Source organism: Mangifera indica, chromosome 1 (genome assembly GCF_011075055.1).
Source record: "Mangifera indica cultivar Alphonso chromosome 1, CATAS_Mindica_2.1, whole genome shotgun sequence".
Lineage (NCBI taxonomy): Eukaryota > Viridiplantae > Streptophyta > Magnoliopsida > Sapindales > Anacardiaceae > Mangifera > Mangifera indica.
The window spans coordinates 2,283,798-2,307,737 of NC_058137.1; the positions used below are offsets into that span (position 1 = coordinate 2,283,798).

Here is a 23,940-nt window from a genome sequence, read left to right on the forward strand (position 1 = left end):
CTGCTTTGGTGGGAATCAAATCTTCAACCCAACCACCCATCATCTCAAAACTCAGTTTTTTTAACCTACTAAATAAGGCAGATTACTGTTTTCATCACTACGACCCTCGGTCGGACTTCATTCCCCAAATTATTATTTTATTCTTTCTTTTTCAATTGTTTTTTGGCCTAAGTGCCCGAGTGATAATATATCATGGCTTTGCTAAGTGGATAAATAGTGCATAAAATATATATATATTTGGGTGTGCTTTACCTTATAAAATTGCCCAATCTGGGGAAAGTACATCTTGGCCAAGCGTCTTCTTGAGTTAAAAATCTAGATTTGGCCATGATCTTTATGGATAGCTATATATAGGGTAGGTAATTTTCTAGATCAAGTAAAAAATACTTAATTTTAATAGAATAATTTAACTTAAATAAGATTTTTTTAATGAAAAAAAAAATAATTTTTCATCTCTAACTCTAAAAAATAATAATCTCTCCCATTAAACAAAGTTTTGAAAAATAACGATTTCCCCCTAAGATTTTTTTTTATTATCCAATAGCATCTCCGGTGGCATTTCCTTTCTTTTTCTCCGGTGGTCCCTCTCTCACCATCTCTCTCTCTGACCGCCAATCCTAAACCTAATAGGAAAATGATGTTTTATCTTCCTTAACGAAGACAAGATCTCTCATCTTCTTGACAAAAGAGTTTTTTTCAACATTAATCAAAGTCGTTCAAGCTTCCAAATAAGAGAAGTTTAGTCATTGGAGCAACATGAGGCTTTGGGAGATATTCGTCGTAGGCGATGACACCGAATTTGACATCAAAGATATGGAAACTCAAACCCTAGGGGAGAAATATTATTTTTTAAAATTTGATTTAGGGAGAAACTTTTAGTTTTTAACGTTTAGGAGGGGAAAAGAGATTAAATTTTAGTTTATTTTTAATATTATAGATGAAATAACGATTTTACCCCTTCAACTATTAACTTTAACAGTTCATAAATGGGTGTTTAAGATTTTCAAAGATAAGGGATGGAAACTTAGAGAAGCAATATACTTTGGGTAGGAACAAGCCCTTTGACCAAAGCTAAATTATCACACCAATGCTTTGATTTTTAATTTTCTAACAAATCCCAGTTTACTCGTACAACATAAAAATGTGGTAGATATAATATGATGGATAGAACATAAATAGGAAGTTTCACTTTGCATATTCCATTTAATATTGGAAGAGCCATTGAATTCTAGCATCTCGGTTTGGATACTAATTGAGTTGAGTTTGGACACAGTTGGTTAGAGATTGATTGGACTAAGTAAAGAGGTATCTCGGATTCATAAACTAGTTGTGAGAAAAGTTTGAGTTCGATTTAAAAGAGAAGTTTGAAACTCGAAACTTGGCTAGAGTTTGTGACTCAAGTTCAAGACTTGAATTAGTTGATCAATATCAAAACAACGTCATTTCATTAATTAACAAAACAAACTATCACTTAACTAAAATAGTATCATTTTACTAACTATTCAACTCAATTTGAATCAAACTGAACTAAATAATTGACTCGAAAGTTGGATCAAATCAAACTCTCTCTACTTCGAGTTTAGTTTCATTCCTAATTGAACCAAAAAATCTCAACTTAAGCTTGATAAATATGAACTTGAGTCAAATTGACTTTCAACACCAAGGTCTGACTGACATGAGTCCAACCCCATCTACTTCCCCGTAACATTTGTTAAAATAATTGATTTAATTCAAAATAAACATGTTTCCTAAATAAGGTTAACGAATATTACACTCAAGATTGTCACTATAATCCTGGTATCGTTAAAATAACTGAAAAAAAAAATTACACTATATTTGACTTATAATACAACTAATGTAGATTCATTAAAAACACTTCTTATTCTTTTGAATTTTAGTAGAAATCTTCCTCGAAATTTCTTACGAATAGTGCAAAAAAATATAATATTTTGAACTTTCTTTCAATTTTGAAAGTATATAACAAACAAAACTTAACTCATGCCTTCTAAAACTATAAGCTACTGAAACTCTATTCATTTATCATTATCTCTAGGATGCGGAAAAAACAAGGGAACAAGGGAAGTTTTTCTTAAAACAAAAAATTTTATTTAAATCAGATTTTTTTTTTTAGAATAAATTAATTTTACCGAATAATTAAAATTTTGTATTTTGTGGTTGATCCCAGAGCCACTCCACTGGTTTCTTTCTATGTGTTATTAGCGGACCACTGGACCCTTTGGGCGGTTGGGCCACACCACATCTAGCTCAGTACAGCTGACTCTATTTTTAAATAGGAATGTTAATGTAGCATCAAAAGTCGTCAACTCAACAACCCTTATTTTTCACTTATTTATTTTTAATGATAAAGAGACCTCAAAAGCATGATTAAATCTAATTTATATATATTTTTATTTTATTTAAGCCATTGATGTTAAATAATGTAAATAATTTAATTTAATTTAAATTATTTTATAATTAAAATAAAATTATAAAAATTAAAATTGGGTAAAATAAAGACCGTTGATTATTGTTGTTTTTATTTTTTCGGAAAATTTGTGGAATCAAAGTAACAAACGTTGCCATCATCATGATGAAGATTGTCTGTTACCTATCGGTCCTCTCCATTTTTCCTTCAATAATTGGAGGCAGGCAGCTCTTAAATTTCCCAAAACCAATCCGCCGCCACACCACCACCACTACTCACACCTGTCTTCCTTTCTCTTTACTTTATCTTTCGTTTGAATCCCAAAACGCTCAGCTTTTGCCGTTCTTCTTTATATCCTCATCATGGCTTACGCGCCTTCCTATACAGTTCCCACTGTATTTTTACAGCCTCCGCCCTTCCCAGCCTCACCTCGCTCTGTAGATTTATCACCACTCGAATTCATCTTAGCTCTCTTGGCACTCATCACAATTCCCGCCTTGATCTACGCTTTCTTTTTTACTATAAAGTGCCCGCCATGGCCTTTTAGGCGGCGTCGTAATTACCTCCATAGATCTAATAGTAGTACTCGTACTACTACTACGGCCGATGATGACGTTGTTAAAGCAAGTGACACGGAGATTGTCACCGGCGTGAAGTACCAAAAAGAGACGCACGTTAAAGATATTGGCGCTGAATGTCCAGTTTGTTTATCTGTTTTTGCCGATGGAGAAGAGATTAAACAACTGAGCGCGTGCAAACACTCGTTTCACGCTTCTTGTATTAACATGTGGTTGAAATCTCAGTCGAATTGTCCAATCTGTCGTGCTTCAGTTCATGTTAAGCGTCCTACTGGCACCGCTTCTTCCGCCAGAGGTCGCGATGATCTTCAGCAAGGTTTGCCTGATGCTGCCGGTTTGGTTTAACAGTAATTTGATTTACTTTACGGTCAAATTTTGCTTTCCTTTCTGGAAAATTTTGGAAGAGAAGGAATGGTAAGCCAAAGAATTAACTCTTTCCTTCCCAAATTTCAAGATTACTTATCCAGAAGTTTTACTTTAGATAGAATTGACTCAGATCAAGTTTCTATAATTAGAGATCAGGTAAGTAAATTCAGTTAATTAATATATGATTAACGACGAATTTAAATTAAATCACTTGTTAATTACAACTGAATATGATGTATGGCATGTTTTCACTCTTCTTTTTTCTAAAGCTGAAAATTACTTCTGGATAGATATGAATCTTCTCCTCTGGACTTCTCTGTTCCGGCAGGTGTTTCTGACTTTTTTTTTTTTAAATTATTATTATTATTCTTTTTACGTTACAATTTTCTGAGAAATAAAACTGAAGAAAACACCCACCACATTCATATAATAATTTTGATTATCTAAGAAATTAATTAGTTCAAGAAATGTACATGTGTATGGTCTTGCTAACCGACTTTAGCTTGAACATTTAGAAAGAAGAAAACAGTGCATTTATTTTTGCGTATGAAATTGATAAATGATACATGACTTAGGTCTGTTGATTGTCAATTCACACGGTATCTATGGGCCATCTTGCGGCCATTCAGGTCCAAGTGGTGGGCCTGGCGGCGAGTTTTAGGTCAGACTCGAAAAAACCCCCCAGAAGGCTCTAGCCATGACTTATTAGTGCTTTGGTTGGTGAATATTTATTGAAGTAATCATTGATTTGTTAGATGTAGGAAGAAATTTTCTATGAAATTGACTTACTTTTGCTCACCTTCATATTGACTTGTTTTCTTTTTATGAATACTTTTTCCTGCTTTTTATAATTCTGTTATAGACTTATTGAAGTACATGTCTTTCCAAAGAAAATATGATGGGTTAAATCTAGTCTAGATAAATTTAATGATTACACAAACTTGAACCCATCGAAAAAGTTGAATGTGGCTTATACCAAAATTATGCTGCCGGTTAAAATAACTGCAAGCAGTCTCCATTTGTGCTTTGTCAGAGTTATCTTTTGATTCCTGCTGGAAATAAGCAAAAATATTGTAATGGTAGATCTTCAGTTGGTGGCTTGATTACACTTAGACCTCTAGGTTTGCGGTACATTTCATGTTTGAGATGTTATTGGTAGATCATCATCTTCTTCCTCTTCTTCTTCTTCTTCTTCTTCTTCTTCTTCTTCTTCTTCTTCTTTTTTTTATAATTGTGTTACCTATCCTAGAAGTACCTCAATGTTAGCACTGTTTGCGATGATGCTGATTACAGATAATGATTCTTGATTATAAAATTGTCCAGTAATGCTAGAAATCTCAATTACCAGTAAAGTTTCTTAAATATATTTTTTGTTTCACCCATTTCCTCGATTTTTATGCTTACTTTATTTTTTTTAAAAAAAATCTGCTCTGTCTAATTTCAATTTTGCTCGTACGTATGGTACGTGCGTTTTATAAAACCTGTGTCATTTTTTGAAATAAAGTGAGAGACACTCATCGATTTGCGGCTTGTAAATATGGAGTTTTGGGCTATGACTATGAGTTATCTTGCAGGCCTCTTGGGGCCTTCTTTACATTTTAATTAACAATTACTCATATTCTTTTTGATAAGGGGGAAGTAATTTTTTGCTCCCATTTAATTTAGAGATGGATCTCAGCCGGACTGGTTTAGATTAAAAATTATGTTTAACTCGGATAAGTTAGATATGGGTTAAAATTTTAGTTTAGTAACTTGGTTCAAATTTGAGAGCTCACTAACTATTCTTGTTTTTTTTCCTTTTGTACGATTATTATTTTTTTTTTGTCTCCTTTTATAACAACTAGTTATCTTCTTCCATGTAACTGTTTATCATTTGAGTTGTTCAAGCTCTAGTTCGAAGTGGTCATTCTAAATTTGAGTTGAATTCAAATTGGTGTGTGTTTGAGTTAAACTCTACTAAATCCATCCCTAGGGGATAAACTGCAAAATTGTGAATTTATAGTTGACAAAAAATTTGAAAGAGAGATTATAAAGTCCAGAGAGAAACAAAACGTAGCACCATGGTGATAAAGGTTGAATTGTGGTTTGCAATGGAGTTACTAGGGGTGTACTCAAGTCAAGCCAAAATTAGTAGTGCTTTGCTTTAATTAATTTTATTATCTTAAGATAGAGTTTGAGTTCAAAGAATTGTTAGGGATGTTAACTTGAATTTGAGCTCAACACAATAAATTTTATCAATTTCTTTTTATATTTAAAATTAAAAAATAAAATTTTAAAGATGTAAATATAAAATTTATCATTTAAAATCTTATTAATATTTGACTCACTCGAATCAAACTGTAAACTTATAAATTCATTGAAATGATCATTTTTAAACTCAAACCAGAGAGCTCAACTTGAGTTGGGCTCTATACTAGTTAGGGTGGCACACTTTCCACCCCTAACGAAAGTCATAAATTCAACAACAGAAAGAGAGAGGAAAAGTTATTGGCTTTAATGGCTACACTGCAGAGGTCTACCCAAGCATCTTTTTACAATTTTTTAAATTCTTGAAAATATATTTTTCCTTGAGTTTCATACATGGGCAATTGATATATATTCCTAATGCAGCAGTTGCTCCTTTTTTGTTTATAGAAGATGGTTAAATTGCTTTTATTAAATGATTAATTAATTTATTTTCAAACTAAAATTTAGATTTAGATTTAGATTATGGTTAGTAATGACCTAATTTCGTCATAGCAATGAGATAATAAGACAAAATCCAAGATTAAACTAACTACACCAGAAAAATTTTCCTTGTAAATAAAATTCAAGCAAAAAGCCAATAAGGTAGATCTGGGTGGAGAATACCAGGCGAATTTCTCTCTTCTGTCAATGTGACCTACTACTGTATTCCCATTCCCTCCTCCAACCCTCTGAACAGTGGACCATCGTGTTTTCCTCCTCTTCTTACAACTGTTCTCACCCTTCACCTCATTTGTCCATTCTACATCACGCGGATCGCCACCTCATCATTTTTCAACCGTTCATTAAATGTCGAATCCAACGGTCAGAGCCTCTCCATCTAAAACCAAGGTCGTATACCGTTTCTCACCAGGTTCGTATAAGTTTTACCATCTAACCCTAGCATCTAGCTCTCACGACAAGTATCGCATTTATATGGTATAAAATTTTCCGTTTGTTTCTCGGGAAAATTTAACGGATGGAGTCAGGAGGAAAACTAAAGAAAGGAGCTGGAGGAAGGAAAGGAGGCGGTCCAAAGAAGAAGCCCATCTCCCGGTCCGTAAAAGCCGGTTTACAGTTTCCGGTCGGCAGGATCGGCCGCTACCTGAAGCATGGACGCTACGCTCAACGCGTTGGAGCTGGCGCTCCGGTCTACCTTGCCGCTGTACTCGAGTACCTCGCTGCTGAGGTACTAATTCAATGTGTGTCTCTGTGTGTATATATTCTCTTGATTCATTTATAGTCATTTATGCTTTCGAACTCGTGCACGATTATGTGCAAATTTATGTTTTTGAATGCTTTTGTTGTTAATTTCCATGGTTAATTTGGTTTATGAGAGTTAATTAATTATGGATCTGCTAAGTTGAAATGAAATGTGATGGTAAGAGTAACCTAGAGCTCAAATGTGGAAATAATATTGATCTATAGAAGTTTGATTTGAACTTGTACATCTGAGAAGAATTATTGTTTTGAGTTAGAATCAATGGGTTTAAATGTGTCTAGGTCCTTGAGTTAGCTGGTAATGCAGCAAGAGATAACAAGAAGAACAGGATCATACCAAGGCATGTACTTTTGGCTGTAAGGAATGATGAGGAGCTTGGAAAGCTTCTATCCGGTGTGACAATTGCTTATGGTGGTGTCTTGCCAAACATCAACCCGGTTCTTCTGCCGAAGAAATCTGAGAAACCAACAACCAAGGAGGCAAAATCTCCATCCAAGGCTACCAAGTCCCCAAAGAAAGCATAAGTTTTAGTCTTTCTTTGTGCATGTAACGTCCATGAATGTATTTGACTTGTAGGAAAGCTTCATGCAGGTAGGGGTTAGAAATATTGCACTGTTCTATCTGCTGCATGTGTAAAACTTTGTTTGTTTCGAATGAATGAAACCATGGCTATGAAATTCCATTATTGATGCATAAAGAGTGTATTCATGTGCATAGTATGAATTTGTGATTTGAGCATCTAATTTGGCTGGAGTATACTACATATCCCAGCAAACTCAAATCCCAATGACTTTGTTATCTTGTATGGCATTGTCATCTAAATGAAAGTATTGATATATCATTCACCAATTCATCATTTCATTCATGCAAATACTGCAGAAGATTCACATATCACTTAGGATAGATTTTCAGGATGAGTAGTATTATTCAATTAGCTGTGATGTTCTGGTTTTGATTTGAATTTTGTGATGAAACTTTCATAAAGCTTTTTTCTTTCTCATAACTGTGGACCACCTTCCAATGTTTAACTGTTGATTGCATGGATGACTGAAAGATAATATTAACCAAAATATATGGTTATGGAGATTTATTTGAAGTCATCAATACAACTTTTATATGGTAGAAACGAAAATGGGTTTGGTAAAAGTTTAGAATGTTAATATTTCTGTGCTTGAAAAAATTGACAGAAGAAGATTGTTGTACTTGGTATTATAGAAGAAACAATATTGTTTAATTTGCTATTATATAAGTAGCTGAATTTTGAAAAAAAGTGATGAAGAAAGTGGAAGAGGATCCCTGATACCTCTCTAGCAAAGTGATAACAAGTTTACAGCAAAATTGTCTAACGTTCACATTACTACTGCTTCTATCTAATGACAGCAGAAAAGTTATGGAGCGAAAAAAAAAAAGGAGAAACACAAACCTCCAAGTATTATTTCAAACACTACTTAGACTGCAAATATGTATTAAATGGCATCTGCTTCTACAGAGGGACTAACAGATAGAATATTTAATGGGAAAAGTAACATATGGTTTTGGGTACCAAAGCTATTTCATCCTATCCAAATCAAGTCAAGTATGAGTTCAACTTTAGCTTAGATTGAATCACTAATACTCAATCCAAGCTCAAGTTCGATTGAGACCGACAAGGAGAACAATATAATCAAGTACCTAAGAAAAAGGCAGCATGATTAACTTCAACATGTAGTTTTCTATATTACCATGAAAATGAGGCATGAAATTTCTGGCTCAAACTGTCTCTAGGCATCAACTATCCAGCTAGAGATATCAAAATATTACAATATATTATTCTGAAAACAGAAACGGATAATTGAATCCTCAATTTCCTTTAATTTCTCCGTCTGTCTACTTCAAACGCATTCATCTCACATTTAATAAAATAACTGTTAAAAAACTAGATGAAAGGTTGAAGATGACCATAACAATTCCCCAAACCAAAACCCCACTACTAATCTTAAATCCTTCCCAAAACACGTAGCTTCAACACAAAACCACATTTAACATGTTGAGGACATAAACAAAATCTCCAGAATTGCACAATTAAGAGTAAGGAAACGCTTGCAAGCAGCATTAATGTCCAGAGAACCCAGAGTTTGTTATCCAACCATTTAGGCAATTCCCCAATCACCAAATGAATCTAAGTTGCATTGCCCACCATTAAAAATCCATGTCATTCTCTAAATCAAAACCACCCAAACACATCCAATCAATTTAAAAACCACACTCTATAGATTCACACTCACAACACAAGTTTTTGAAAACTGAAATTTTCATTCATCTGTCCATGAAGAGCATTACATATGCAAAGCATTAGAAAAAAAATAATCTTAAAATATCAAATACCCATAAACCTAAACAAGATTAAGAACTGGTAAATTTCGTCACGGCCTTGGTCCCCTCTGAGACGGCATGTTTGGCCAGCTCTCCAGGCAAGACCAATCTCACAGCGGTCTGGATCTCCCGAGACGTAATAGTCGGTTTTTTGTTGTATCTCGCGAGACGAGACGCTTCCTGGGCCAACTTCTCGAAAATATCGTTGATAAAACTGTTCATGATGCCCATGGCCTTGCTAGAGATTCCGATATCAGGGTGAACCTGTTTGAGGACCTTGAAAATGTAGATCTTGTAGGTTTCAGTGCTCTTCTTGATCTTCTTCTTCTTTCTATCGCCGCTCTCTTTGGCGATCTTCTTCTCGGCTTTAGGCCTCTTCTCGGCGGCGGCTGGAGCCTTCTCCGCGACGGGCTTCTTCTCGGCGGGTTTCTTCTCGGCCTTGGGCGCCATTGCAAAGACAATCGAAGACGGATACGGAAATAGGGAAAGCGTCTCAAAGAGACTGTTTATAGTGAATTACGGACTTCGACGATGGGAAAGGGATGTGAAGGAGAACTTATATAGAGATGAGAGGTTGCTTCTTATTGGTTATTAGGTTTCACGCGGATCGCTGACGTGGAACTGAAAACGAGCATCCGGGCGGTTAAGATTAAATTTTTGCCCTTTTTGGCGGTCAATTTTGGCAATTTTCTTATTAAATTATTGGCTAGCCCAATATATCAATAATTTCTTGATTTCGAAGGAGCGTTATTTTCTTATTGACGTAATTTTATTTATTAGGAGTCGCCTTCTAAAAAGTGCAACCATTTTCATTTTAGAAATATTATTATTATTATAAAGAAAATAAAGACTCTTTCCCTCCTAATTCAGCTATAACTTCTTACACAAGAACAAATATTCATTCTCTAATTTTCTTTCCTTCTTTTTCAATTTCTTTCGTAGTCTCCTTTTACCACATAACACGCATATAAAAGTAACTCGAGCAAGCCCCTCACCACATAACACGCATATAAAAATAACTCAAGCTTCTCACTTTCTTGATAGCGGAAAGAGGAGAATGAAAGGTTCCTCTTTACAAGTAAACAAAGATACTCAAGAAGTATGATTTGAGCAATGTTTTATGTCCACCCAATTTTAAGTATTTAATTGGATATTTAGATAATGTGTCAAAATAGAATTAGATATTATTTTATTTTTAATTTAAAACCGACTAACCATGTAATAACACATTATCTAAACATCCAATTAAGTATTCAAAACTGGGAACACAGAGTTTTATTGTATGACATTTATTCAGCTCTTCAATCAGGAGACCAGTCTCATCATACAAAACCAACATCTGAAATTCAAATATGGAGACTATAAAAGACACCAGAAGAGAAACACTGAAACTTCTCCGCGTTGGTTGGCTGTAAATCCCTGACTGCTGCCTCAAATCTTTCAGTTAGCAATTCACCATAGGCACTGTGAACAGCCATCCAGTTTAAAACTAAAACCCTCTTGTGCTGCCCAAAACCAGACATCTTATCTAAAACCTGTAAAATCCATAGTTGAAGGAAAACCCGATAAGCTTTCAGAACATCAACTGATAATCAATGTGTGACAGAAAAAATGATATACAAAACATTTTATAACTAGCCACTAAAAAAGTAATATTATAACTCAAGAATCTCCAATGATATCCACTGCATTCAGGTAAAATTCAAAAACTAATCCACATATTATGCAAAAGTCTTTTAAATATGGAAATTACAATGCGATAACATTTTCAAAATGTCTCCCACAATGTAAGAATGGTTCTTATTGATAAGGATGTTCAATGAAGAACTCATAAACACATCTAGACAATTGTGCATTATCGCTTTAAAGATGAATGAACTCTAACAAACATGATCTATAGCTCTGAAGGGGTAAAGTTGGAGGGAAAAACAACTACATCTGGAAAACAACAGTGCATACATGAAGTGCAACCTTTGCACCATTTGAACATGTTTCACATCAGCTCAAGGTCGGGTGCCCACATGTGATGTGAGAACAGAAAAATCCAACTAATGCAGATACATATGAATACCAAAAATTAACCGATGGATCATATTAAAATGTGACATAACCTTAGGAGTTATCCACATATATTTGAACCCAGAAAAATAACAAAAAAGGACCCTACTAAGCTTTTATTGAAACTAAGGATTGCTTCATCCTTTCACCTCCTATTTAACAAATGGTGGATGAAAATGTAGAATTTTGGAGGAAAAGTAATTAATTGGGAAGAATGAAGGCTATGACAAGGTTTTGAATAATAAGTGAGAGAGGACACATCAATAAATATAAGACATTTTTTCTCAGAGATAAAAGGAAAAAAAAAATTTTAACATTTCTACACATATAAAGCTATATTGAATTAAGGAAGAACTTAAAAGAAACAACAAAACATCTAAATAATATAAGTAATTTTACCCAAAAACAAATACCCTCTCCCTGCTTCTATGTTCTCCGTTTGACAAACATCTACACAAAACATGGACTGAAAATACAAGGTACCATCACCAATGCCAACACTCTAATGGTTTAACATATCATAAGCAAAGTTTTCAAACAATAACTAAATCCCTCTTCTTCCTATTACATTATTATTTCTCCATAATATTACCCTTTACAGTTTTCTCATCAATAAAAATTCTTCAATGATGAATAAAGTATTAACTGTAGCACGTTTTCAACCAATAACTAAATCTTAATTATAAAATCATCTCCACAATACAAAATAAAATCAAATTAAATACCGCGGAATCAGATTCTATGATAATATATTTGTAATACTGAATTTAGAATGGAAAGAAGGATAACTAAATATAAATAAAGGCTTTTCACAAAAACCTTGGAGAACTCTTATTCATGTTTCGATGAAGGATCCGACCCGCATTCGTATCCGTACTATCAATCAGTTCTCTCAACCCGAAATTCCCTACTTTCACTTCCTCTTCTTCTTCCTCCTTATCTGCTTTCTCCTTTTCAACAACGCCACTGCCACGTGTCACTTTACCCTGCAACCTCTCAAAATAATTCCCATAAATATACTCTGGCGAGTATCCATTCTCCTCATCAAAAAGCATTAAATGTCCGTGCCACTCCCAGACCCGATACTCCGAATCCTTTTCCTCGTGATATCCAACACAGATGTGGTGTTCCCCAATCGTTACAGCTTGGCCCGAGTTGGGTTTAAGCGATTCGATCTCGCCGGAGAGGATGATCTTGATTATCTGTTTTTCGAGCTTCGATTCTTCTTTGGAGAGTTGGGTTCTGTTTAAGTCATCATCGGTTGAAGAATCCGAGAGATTAGCTGCGTCTAAAAGGAGGTCTTCAAGCGACTGCTGAGATAGGTAAGGACTTGAAACGTTGCCGTTTGGCGGCCTGATTTGAAGGCGACCCATCAGGGTCTGAAACAAGAGAGGATCAAAATTGCTGGTACTGTTCGTGAAGGAGCTCATTTTGGTTTAGGGTTTTTATAAGCTGGAGATTGAGTCGAGAGAGAAGAAAGGAATAGAATCTTATGGCTTTTGTATTGACAGGGTTTTTATTAATTTTAAATGGGATTAAGAAGAGCCACGTAGGCATTAAGGGATAGGTACAAGCATTGAATAAGCCGGAGTTGAAAGAGGTAAATATTTATGATATTAATTACTTTGCAATGTTAAAAATAAATTTAATTTAATGTTTTAATTACACACAATCAAAATAATTAACAAATGAGGTTTTAATTTTAAGTTTCAATAATAAATTTTATAAAAGTTTAATTTTTTTAAATGATCAGATCAAACCTAAATTTTTATCTGATCCATTCATTTGAACTATTTAAATCCGTTCATTCAATCAAATCCGACACCACCCATGTGTTTTTTAATTCCTCTTTTCCGGTGTTAAAATTTGTCTGCTTCGCCTATATGTATAAATTTTCCTTTAGCTGTTGGTTATACTGGTGAATTTGAGTTTGCTGATGATCACAGGTCAGGGAAAATCTTGGTTGAACTGAATGGCAGGGTTGAACAAGAGGGTGTTCTTACAACATCTGCAGGCATCATGGACCATGAATTCGACATTTTATCTGGAAATTTTTGCACAACGGAAAAGTTCCCTTCATGGTTAATCAAATTTAAAGTGCTTTGAAATTTTAGTCTAACCCATGATAAAATTTCAGTCTTCATTTTTGTGTCTTTTTACTGCAGACAGTATATTGATTTTGGAAACAATAAAACTATATATATCTATTTTATATATATAAATAAGTACATATTTAATAAGTCTTTTCAAGTGATTAAATTATTTTAAATTAAAAATAAAATAATATATTTCCTTAAAATGGATACTAACGATATTGTAACTAGGTTTTTTTTTTTTTTTGGACATATAAATGAATAAATATAACAAATAATCTAAGATGGACAACATATTCATATCAACTGGGCTTTTCATAGAAAGCCCAGTTCTATATATCAACACCCAAGCACTACTTCGAATCTTTATCATCTACTTAAAGAAAACCAAAACAAAATATAGAAGAAACAAATTAACAAACATGATCTCTTAACACACAATGAAAGACTATAATCACAGTTGAGAACTGTTCAAAATTATCGCCATCATATATCATCATTCATTATCATAAACTAATAGCCAATTCACCAACACAATATACTAAAGTGTGCACATGGAGGGTGAAGTGCTTTCTTGTTACCATTGAATGACGTGTCTATACAACACCTCGCAACTGCCAATCACTTCGGAAAATAACTGACTTAACGCCTCAAGCTCTCCACAATGTAGTCTGCGTAAAGATTCCTGCAAAATAGAAGCGTTCATCAGCTTTAAACCACAACAGTGCAACCACAGGGATTATACTGCAACAAGTGCATATAAAAACCTCGCAAGAGGACTACTCATATGCAAATGAAGAAACAGTTGTCAAATAAACCTCTGTCAAAACAAAAGTTACACAACGGAAACAATCGATGAAAAACGTATCCATTGGGGTGACAAAAGTTACTCACATGGAATGCTCGACTACGTCAAAAGCAGTAGCGGCTGGCAGAAATTGATCCACAGCAACTTCCTTATTCTCATTCTTCTTGTCTGAATAATTCATTAAGGTTAAAAAGGGAACAAAATCTCTTTTCAATGGTACTATAGAAAGAAATGGTATTTCTTAATCCAAAATTATGCGTGAAAACAATTCTGTAAAGTAAATTTTTGCTAAGAAATAAATATAGGAAGGATACAGTCTTCAAAGAAGCGGCGGATCTCAGCCGATCGATGAGGTGGAAGATCCTTGATATCATTATAATGCTTGTACTCTGGATCATCAGCACAAACAGCAATTATCTTGTCATCTTTCTCACCCTGCATTCATCAAATCAATGTTCATCAGAACATGTTTAAATAGGAAGAATCACTTTTATCTGCATGAGATATATATATACCTGATCAATCATAGGCATCACACCTATGGCTTTAGCACGAAGAAAGCATCCTGGAAGAACTGGTTCCTGTAAAAAATTCCAAAAGTTCAATTCATGTTCTCAAAAGCTTTTAGGAAATCCATATCAATGCACTGTTAACAATATGGATAACTGCCAGGTCATCACACCACATATAAGGACCAGAAAAAATTATTAATTCAATTTTTTGTCTAGCAGACAACCATCCAATCAGTTAACCAAAGTTCTGCTTTCCCTCTAAACATGCCAACCGAAGGGTGACAAGGAGTAGAGGGACTATCTAAATTGCCCAATGGAATTCATGGGGGCAACTCTTTCAAATTTCAGTTTGTGGTTGAAATTCAACTGCTTTGAATAAATTTGGAGATTTTATAAAGAATTTTTCTGAACCTACTTTTGTGATCCATGAGCATATAGGAATTGATATGGATCATGTAGCATACCTGCATGATAATCAGCACATCCAACGGATCATTGTCTTCACAAAGGGTACGTGGAATAAAGCCATAGTTGTGGGGATAAACAACTGAGGAATAAAGCACACGATCAACCTGAACAATTACCATTCATTAGCAACCAATCCTAATGTATTAGAAGCATAGAGAAAATTATCATGGCACAAGGGATACCTTGATCAGCCCAGTTTTCTTGTCAAGTTCATATTTCACCTTGCTCCCTTTGCTTATTTCAATCACCTGCATACATCAATCACATTGTAAGTGCAACTTATAAGTGAAAATGCCAAATGCCCAAGCATTAAAAATGAAGATTAGTTACATTTCCTAAAGTTAATAGATTAAACAAGCACCAACTTTGCTTGGTTACAATAACATAATGGTTATCATTAAATTCATGAGAAAAAAAAATTAATAGTGTGAGATTCACAAGCTATAAAGGGAGGGAGAGAAATTTTGCATAAATGACGTCCAGTTACATCAAAAAGCACATCATGCTACATCACTAATAAGTGATGAACAAAGAAGTATTCATATTTCATCACTCATAAGTGATGAAAAAATAAGTGTTTATATTTCATTAATGAATGTGTTCAGCCTGCAATGCAAATAAAAGACAGAGGAAGGATAAAGTTTAGAAAGACTTCGCAAATAAGGCAGAAAAAGATTTGACAGATAGTAAGGAGTTGGCAGATAATACAGTGAAGAATAAAAGGAAATAAACCGAGAGATAAAGCTGGAAGGAGATGAGGCTGAGGAGAATTCAAACTAGAGTTATAGGATATAATAATGAGGACATGTATCTATTTGAAGAAGTTAAAAACTAGGAAATAAGATTCAACAATATAGATCTCTGAAGACCAAATTTCCAAGTGGAGCACCTAGTAACCTTGTAACCATTTTTTGCAGTAAATGTTCATTTTGATTCAATAAACATTTTCTGTCACACCAAATTTGTTTGTGCATGTGAGGTCCTAACAGAATGCAAGTGCTATAGCTCCTTCCAAAGAAGCTCTACAGACCAAATTTCCAAGTGGAGCACCTCATAACCTTGTAACCATTTTTTGCTGTAAATGTTCATTTTGATTTGATAAACATTTTCTGTCACATCAAATTTGTTTGTGCATGTGAGGTCCTAACAGAATGCAAGTGCTATAACTCCTTCCAAAGAAAGCATCCAAAAATTTAAAAAGAGGTCCCCAATAGCAACTTAAGCCTTCCTAGCATTACAATGTAACAATAAGTAATAATAGTAAAAAGGAATGTTCATGGGCTTAAGTGGTCTTCCTGTAGTTTATATGACTACAGTTGCATGCAGAATTACATAAATGAACACATATGTCATGGTGAAGAGTTCAGCATCCTTACACAGTTGAAGATTTTTGGAGCTCCAGGACCTGAGTTTAAACGACAAAAGAATCATCATAAAAGTTACTACATTTTCTAAATAAAATAAAAGAAACAATAACATAACATTGCACCATGTTGCTCACAAAAATATCACATACCTATCTCAAGATCATGCCAAGGGTGTGCAGCCACAGACCTCCTAGTCATTGAAGAGAGAATCCTTTCATTAAGAGGAGGATGTGCAGGGTGAGAGATGGAAGTTTTGGTTGGAGTCTCAAGTGCAGGGGCCATATCTGCCATGTCAAACTAAAGTAATATTAATTAATACAAAATTAATTAATAGTGAAAACAGGGCATAAATCTATCAGCATTGATTTTACAGCTTCTTTATCACAGATAATTCTAAATATCTATTATAATAACCACGACACCAAGACTACTTAAGATATATTTCAATAAGTTCTCAAATTCAAGTCTTCCTATAAAGGATTTAATATGTATTAAACTAGGTTAAACAAGCAACGTCAAAAACAGACATTCAACTTTGCAAGAGCAAATTCATCTGAAATTTTACAATTTCACAAGATCGAATTTTGTAAAAGTGCATTTCGTCAACTCCGTACCAAGGAGAAAAGACGCAAACTGAAACTTAGATATTGTGGAAGTTTCAAAATCGTGTTCCTAGAATTCGAGATAGAAAAGATTCCAAGTTTCATCGGACATTTTTTGGGCTCGTTTGACTAATATTCTTGTTATGTTTCAGGCTTCCACCTTAAAACAAAATGAGTAATTCTTCACCGCTAGCCATACAATAACTTGAGACTGTTCAACTAAGAATGACAGAGTCCAACAAGTCCGGATAAATGTTGACAGAGATGGAAAGATTAAATGCTTTCTGCCATAAAATATTATTACGGGTAAAAATTGTACACACGTATTAAAACCATAAATCTAGAAAGAAAGACTCAGATCTAGGAGACGGCAACGCTTAATCCATGCAAAATGTTAAAATGTAAAAAACTAAAAACAAACAAGTCTGATTTTCAAATGAACGGTTCTGCCACCGAACAAAGTATTTTTCTCTTTAGGTCAGATACTCCGGTGACTATGAAAAATAGAATAAATTTTCAAATTGAAACGATAATGTTTAAGCACATGTTTAACATAAAAGTAAATAAAAAAAGCAAACTCAAATCCAGAAACAGCAAAATAGCAGATAATCAGATTCGTGTTAACATACGATATATATTCAACGTGATAAGCATAGGATTCGTGTTAACATACGCATATATTCAACGTGAAGAGAATAATCAGATTCAGAAACAGCAAAATAGCAGATAATCAGCTCGGAAGCACAAACAAATTCTAGAAAATTACGATCTGCAACAGTAATTTAAAAAATGATTTTAAACAGTACCTTTCGGAGTTGAAGTTTTGATCTCTAAACGAACAAGCGGCTTCACAAAAACAAAAGAAACGCACAGATCTCAAAATGAGATGGAGCTACCAAAGAGAGAGAAGAAAAGTGAAGAAAGAAGTAATGGCGAAGATAACGTCTTCGACACAGCGCTCAAGTAAAGGAAAACAAAGAAGAGATACTGGCTCCCGCTTTGTTTCCCTTGCCTTTTAAAGGCAACCAGAGGAAAATAATAACAGTAATTATAAATTAATTAACTAATTAAATTATTCCAGAAAATGAAAGAGGACAAAGAACTGAAAGAAAGAAAATTCTTACGTTTCGTTACAGTGGAAAAAAAGGGCCTTAGGAATTGAACCCCGCATATTCTGTGAAATGAAAATGTCGTGGTCGTGGATACAGCTGTCAAAAGGTAATACACGTCAACGTGTGATTAGTTCGCTTGACAGAAGTCTGGGACCCACTTGAGACAGAGACGGCGTCCTAACGGTCGTGTAGATTCTTAACAAGTCTATAACTTGCGGTGGAGGATAGGGAAATGATAGCCTGGTTGCGGGAGCACATTAATTCTACAGCCATGAATTTAGGGAAATTTATCTTTGATCAGATGATGTTATAAGGTGGCAATCAATCATGGCTCTTGAAAATGATGAGAGAGGGTGTCGTGTCCACGAAGGATTGACAACCCCAGCGGTGGAAGCAAAGAGGTGGCGGTGAATCACTCAGGTCTCTCAGCCAGCAAAAAAATTCTTATCTTTATCATGAGATCCGCGTAAGAGCTTCGTGGAATGCAGATTCAATCCATTACTCAACCTCCGGTCGACGCTGCGTTGACTTCCACTAATCTCTTAGTAGTCTTTCATAATCTTCATGTCTATTTCCCTTTTTGCCCATTTAACGTTGTAATTTGGTTCATAAAGAAGGGTCTAATGTGGACATAATTTGGCCTGGGTAGTGGTCGGGCCGTTTTGTGTTTAGAAAGAACCTGGCCCCGTAAATTATCGGATTCTTCTGGCTGAGGACTGAGTTCCACTAAAGTATTCCAATTTCTTAAATTTATCCTTAATTTCAAAAATTTTATTCACTTATCTATAAATAATTAAAATTAATAAAATTATTCTTTTTCTTTTGTAAACTTTAAAAACTAACCAATTTAACTTTAGATTAAATTTTAAAAAACGATATTTCCCTCTTAAGATTTAGCTTTTAAACTCCAGTGTCATCTTTTTTCTTTTACTTAGACCTCCGACCAATACATTTGAAACAAGGAAGAAAAAGACGAAGGCAAAGATCTTCCTCGTCTTCTTCTGGGAAGATGATTATTTTCTCAAACAAAAACAATATCTTTGTTTTCGTTTGAAAAGACGAAAAACTTTGTCTTCCCTATTTAAAATAGGTCGATCGGAGGTTCAAGTGAAATGAGAGAGATTGTCAGAGAGAAATAAAACATTTGGAAGGAGAGGTCATCGGTAATGACACTAGAAATGACGTCAAAGTTTTAAAGCAAAATTCTACGGAGAAAAATATTATTTTTTAAAACTTAACCTAAAAAAAAAAAAATTGTTTTTAGGGTTTAGAGAATAAAAAAAATAAAATTTAAATTTATTTTTAATATTATACATAAAATAATAATTTTATTTTTAAAATTAATAGACTTATCTTTTTGTAAGTAAATAAATAAGATTTTTAAATTGAAAAATAAAAATTTAAGGAAAAATGATATTTTGAACGAGAATAAGTCCTTTGGCCGGTTCTCTTTCATGGCCAGGCCAGGCTCTTAAGATCTTTTTTTTTTTTAAAGCTTCCATTTGTCATGATTGTCAATCCAACCGCCAATATTTTAGCACTTTATTATTAAAATAAATAATGGATCTTTGACAACCAGTTATAATTTTATAATATGATTAAATAATTTAATAATAAGTGTCATTAGACATTATAATATAGAAATATCATGTGAATACACTAAGCTAAACAATTACATAACCAAATTTTGAATTTGAATTGTTTTAACGTGTGTCTTTAATTTATACTTCGATCAATAACAAAGCAATTTAAATAAATCTACTAATAGTATGCTTGGCTCGTCTTGAGTACTTCAATCACTAAAGTCACTAATGACATCATGGGAGTTTGAAATATTTTGAACCACATCTTTATGATAATCAAGATATATGTTTTTTTAATCAAAATTTGAAATTATTGAAATTACTCTCTTGCCATAACAGAAAAACTTTGACTGTCAGTTGACATACTCAATGTGGTTGTTTGTGACTATTTAGGTTTGAAATTATATTTTTTATGCAACCTCAAAATAAGCAATTTAATTGTCCCTCGAATCATGATTTATTATCATATAGGGTTATCATATAATATAGTGTAATGAATTCATTGAATTGTAATACTATTTTTTTTTACAATTATTATTTGTTAATAAATGGAATGATTATTTTTCACCCAAACTTTGATAAAATGATATATTCTCATATTTAAAATTGAAATTTTTATTTTCCACTTAATTGTTTTATAAAATTATTAAAAAAACAGAGGTGGGCATCCCTAAATCCGAACGAATTGCTATCGAATATAATAAAATCACAATCAGTTTGTCCATTAATAGCCTTCATGGACGCATTTGATCGGTTGTTGGTTGGTTTTTTTTCAATCAAGGTAATTGATGGTAGGTAGAGGATGGGCTGACGAGACTTTCAGTCAACTTCGGTCATCGAAGAAGAAGGAAAGAAATTGAAAACCCTAACAAAGGAAAATGTAACTTTTAAAATTTTTGAGTGAGAGAAATTATTAATTTTTTAGGATTTATGATAAAAAAAGATAAAATTTTAGTTTTTTTTTAATATTATTAGTTAAATAACAATTTTACTCTTAAAATTATTAATTTTAACTATTAATGAATAGGTATTTAGGTTTTTTAAAAGGGAAAAGGACAATTTTCCATCCAAATTTTTGTCTAACCTTAAAAGTATACCCATGCTGATGAAAAACTAAAACACCCACCCAAAGTTTAATCTGTTAAGACATACCCACATATTTTCTGTTAGGGTTAAAGAGCAAATTCATCATTTTATCAATAATATTGAATAATTAAAAATTTATCTCATTTTCTTCTCTTTAATTTGAAAAACTAATATTTTTTTCCTGAATTAAGTTTTAAAAAATTCACATTTTTCCCTTGAAATCCAACCATTTTCTCTGCGACGGCCGACCGACAGTGGAGGAGTTTTCATTCAAAGGCCGACCTCTAGACGATGATTGTCGTCCAGATCTAAATGACAGAGAGTCGTCTATTCTGGATGACACTTCATCGTCCAAAGAATGGATGATGCTTTGTTGTCCAGTGATGACACTCGTCACTCTCCCTCCAGTCACATCGTCGCCGATGGTCGGAGGAAAAGTCACTTTTCAAAGTTTAGGTATAAGGTAAAAACTAATTTTTAAAATTGGAGGGAAAAAAATACTATAAAATTATATAATTTGAATATAAACAGTAAAATGGTGGTTTTACCCTTATATTTAATAGAAAACTTAACGGTGGTTTAGAGATTGATGGATGTTTGAATTTTTTATCAAGTACAAATATACTTTTGAGATTAAGCTAAAACTTGGAGAAAAAATAATCCTTTTCCCTTTTTAAAATTACCAAGAGAGAATTAAAAAAAGAGTAAATCTTGGGTGGGTATATATCCTTTGGCCTTGTTAATACAAATAAACCACTGCTGTAATGTCATGATGAATTCTATGGTAAAGATGACTCATCGATCATTACATAATGAATCGCAGCATACGACAATGCTAGAGACTAGATAAGCACAAGGCACCAGCATCGGCATATTTAGTGTTATTCTCATAATCTCGTTGGAAGATTCCATTTTACACCTTCCATTAAAAACGCGTTGACGATTATGCCCCCACAGCAACGGAAGATGATGGCAAATACCGTATCACCGTCAGAAAGGATGATAGCAATGCGTCAACCAATTAATTCTAGAATATCATAAAGCCCAAAAGCGAATTTTCCTTTTACTTTTTCTGTTCTTTTGGTTCGGAATACAAAATATATTAATATTTTATATCAAAACCAAATGTTTCTGATTTTATTATTTATTTATGGTGATATTTAATTTTAATAGAGAGCAAAGCAGTTGTTTCTAGAACAGGACACTACACCATACAAACAGGTAACGCAGCTGCCACTTCAACGCTGCTACGATGGATACTTAAAAACAAATGTTGACGCATTTTAATGGAGCAATCTTACCAAAATGCCATCCTTTATTTTTATTCTATTTGAAAAAAAAAAAAAGGCTTTATAAGATCCTCTACATATGAGACTGACTATATATTATAAAATAAAAAGCATGATCCAACTAGTAAGTTACGTGCACGTAAGATTTTTCCAAGCTTATGGCGTTTCACAGGTTATGAGTAAATAAAGTGAAAACAATGAGGCAAAAAAGTTGAATTCTTCGAATATTTCAACCCGTATATTTGGAGCCCGTCAATTTTGGGAGGTGACAATTGATTCTTTTAATATTCAAAAGTGGGAATTGTGAAGGCAAAGAAATGTCTATGCATGTGGACGGCTATTATTGACTGTCACTTATCTTCAAAATTTCTCAGATCCTTAAGCAACATTTTGGGGTCATCAGTTACGTGCTGTGTCCGCCAAATGCGGGGAATTCGTCAAGTATTGTTACGCCACGTGGCTTTGATTTGCAAGCTATTTTTAAGCCAAATTGAGTTTGGCCTGGCTCAATTGAGTTTTAATATACAGTTCAAATCAAGTAGAATGGTCAAGACTTGGGAAAATACAATTTTACAAGTGACATTTAAACCATTAATTTCCTTCCTTTCAATAATATTATAAAAAAGCAAGCTAAGTATACTGAGGAACTACTTTTAATTAAGTGTTTAAAAAATACATCATTATTTAATTAAATATTATTTTATTTTTTATTTAATTATATAGTAAAATATTATCTTAAAATTAAATATATATAGTTTTTTTAATTATATATTATATAAGCGCCCTTTTTTTTTAACGCAAATGGCAATATATCAAACAAATTAGGTTAATATTAGGCCAAACGACTATTTCCCACCTAAACTATGCTGAAATCTCAAAGTTCTCCTCATTAACTATGGAAATACCGTTTACCTACCCATAAGCAGTTAAAATTAACGGTAGTAAAGGTAAAATCGTTATTTTATATTTAATATTAAAAATAAACTTAAATATGATTTCATTTTCCCCCCTAAATTTTAAAAACTAACTTTTCTCTCCTAAACCAAGTTTGAAAAGATCACATTCCCCCCCTAAGGTTTAGTTTCCAAACCCCTTCATTTTCTCTAGCTCCATTGTCGGTCGTCTCTCCCTCCTGACGGTTTCTTTTCCACCGACGGCCTGCCTCAACTCCACCCCAACCTATCATACATCGAGCGACGTCGTCTGAGAAGAGAAATCGTCTTTCCAGACGACGAAGATGAGATCGATCTAGGAAGACTATTTCTCTTCCCAAACGACGTCGCTCGATGTCGAATGGGTTGGGGTGGAGTTGAGGCGGGCTGTCGGTGGAAGAGAAACCTTTGGGAGGGAGAGACGGCCGATGATGAAGCAGGAGAAAGTGAAGGGGTTTGGAAACTAAACCTTAGAGGGGAAATGTGATCTTTTCAAATTTGGCTTAGGGGAGAAAAATTAGTTTTTAAACTTTTAGGGGGGGAAATGAAATTAAATTTGTAGGGGTTAGGATTCCATTAAATTTAACTGGTCATAGGTGGGTAAATGATATTTTCATAGTTAATAGAGGGAATTTTGAGAATTCAGCATAGTTTGAGTGGGAAATTGTCCTTTGGCCTTAATATTATATGCAACTGTGGCCTAATCCAACTACATTTGTCTCAATTTGGCTCAATTAAATTTTGGGCCGACATCATTTATGGTCACCTGGCGATGCCCACTTAAACTACATTTTCGTATTTAAGACAGTACACACTGAATTAAAATCCATCCTGATGGATATAATAAAATAAACCCTTATTTTC

At 33.7% G+C, this 23,940-nt stretch overlaps 5 protein-coding genes across 6 annotated transcripts; 2 read left to right on the plus strand and 3 right to left on the minus strand.

Annotated features, from left to right (window-relative positions):
* Positions 1 to 2,593: 2,593 nt before the first annotated feature.
* LOC123220747 (RING-H2 finger protein ATL33) lies at positions 2,594 to 4,780 on the plus strand. Its single transcript, XM_044643321.1, has one exon. It carries the CDS (start codon positions 2,788 to 2,790, stop codon positions 3,346 to 3,348), a length of 561 nt encoding a protein of 186 aa, XP_044499256.1. The 5' UTR covers positions 2,594 to 2,787; the 3' UTR covers positions 3,349 to 4,780.
* A 1,406-nt stretch (positions 4,781 to 6,186) lies between these two features.
* On the plus strand, positions 6,187 to 7,507 carry LOC123220753 (histone H2A-like). Its single transcript, XM_044643334.1, has 2 exons — positions 6,187 to 6,781; positions 7,096 to 7,507. The coding sequence occupies exons 1-2, from the start codon at positions 6,572 to 6,574 to the stop codon at positions 7,336 to 7,338; spliced, it is 453 nt and encodes a 150-aa protein (XP_044499269.1). The 5' UTR covers positions 6,187 to 6,571; the 3' UTR covers positions 7,339 to 7,507.
* Positions 7,508 to 9,086: 1,579 nt separating this feature from the next.
* LOC123220761 (histone H2B-like) lies at positions 9,087 to 9,719 on the minus strand. The gene has a single exon (XM_044643347.1). The coding sequence runs from the start codon at positions 9,614 to 9,616 to the stop codon at positions 9,197 to 9,199; it is 420 nt and encodes a 139-aa protein (XP_044499282.1). The 5' UTR covers positions 9,617 to 9,719; the 3' UTR covers positions 9,087 to 9,196.
* Positions 9,720 to 10,385: 666 nt separating this feature from the next.
* On the minus strand, positions 10,386 to 12,725 carry LOC123220739. The gene is made up of 2 exons (XM_044643308.1): positions 12,044 to 12,725; positions 10,386 to 10,701 (listed from the first exon to the last, which is right to left on the minus strand). Exons 1-2 carry the CDS (start codon positions 12,652 to 12,654, stop codon positions 10,695 to 10,697), a joined length of 618 nt encoding a protein of 205 aa, XP_044499243.1. The 5' UTR covers positions 12,655 to 12,725; the 3' UTR covers positions 10,386 to 10,694.
* A 1,005-nt stretch (positions 12,726 to 13,730) lies between these two features.
* On the minus strand, positions 13,731 to 18,096 carry LOC123220726 (soluble inorganic pyrophosphatase 4-like). Of its 2 annotated transcripts, none has more exons than XM_044643298.1 (9): positions 17,881 to 18,096; positions 16,622 to 16,756; positions 16,482 to 16,510; positions 15,288 to 15,353; positions 15,102 to 15,209; positions 14,641 to 14,706; positions 14,440 to 14,560; positions 14,212 to 14,293; positions 13,731 to 14,002 (listed from the first exon to the last, which is right to left on the minus strand). In XM_044643298.1, exons 2-9 carry the CDS (start codon positions 16,752 to 16,754, stop codon positions 13,960 to 13,962), a joined length of 648 nt encoding a protein of 215 aa, XP_044499233.1. In that variant the 5' UTR covers positions 16,755 to 16,756; positions 17,881 to 18,096; the 3' UTR covers positions 13,731 to 13,959. The 2 variants fall into 2 exon arrangements, with proteins under 2 accessions (XP_044499233.1, XP_044499225.1); XM_044643290.1 differs by having other exon boundaries at positions 16,622 to 16,769; positions 17,881 to 18,095.
* Between the last annotated feature and the right edge of the window lie 5,844 nt (positions 18,097 to 23,940).

Excerpts from the sequence above, each read along its gene's own strand:
- LOC123220726 (XM_044643290.1), bottom strand. The coding sequence starts at position 16,763 with ATGGCAGATATGGCCCCTGCACTTGAGACTCCAACCAAAACTTCCATC. Across the intron at positions 16,511-16,621 it reads TTGGCATGATCTTGAGATAG|GTCCTGGAGCTCCAAAAATC; the intron begins GTATGTGATATT and ends GTTTAAACTCAG. Across the intron at positions 15,210-15,287 it reads AGAAAACTGGGCTGATCAAG|GTTGATCGTGTGCTTTATTC; the intron begins GTATCCCTTGTG and ends GTAATTGTTCAG.
- LOC123220761 (XM_044643347.1), bottom strand. The coding sequence starts at position 9,616 with ATGGCGCCCAAGGCCGAGAAGAAACCCGCCGAGAAGAAGCCCGTCGCG.
- LOC123220739 (XM_044643308.1), bottom strand. The coding sequence starts at position 12,654 with ATGAGCTCCTTCACGAACAGTACCAGCAATTTTGATCCTCTCTTGTTT.
- LOC123220753 (XM_044643334.1), top strand. The coding sequence starts at position 6,572 with ATGGAGTCAGGAGGAAAACTAAAGAAAGGAGCTGGAGGAAGGAAAGGA. Across the intron at positions 6,782-7,095 it reads TCGAGTACCTCGCTGCTGAG|GTCCTTGAGTTAGCTGGTAA; the intron begins GTACTAATTCAA and ends AAATGTGTCTAG.
- LOC123220747 (XM_044643321.1), top strand. The coding sequence starts at position 2,788 with ATGGCTTACGCGCCTTCCTATACAGTTCCCACTGTATTTTTACAGCCT.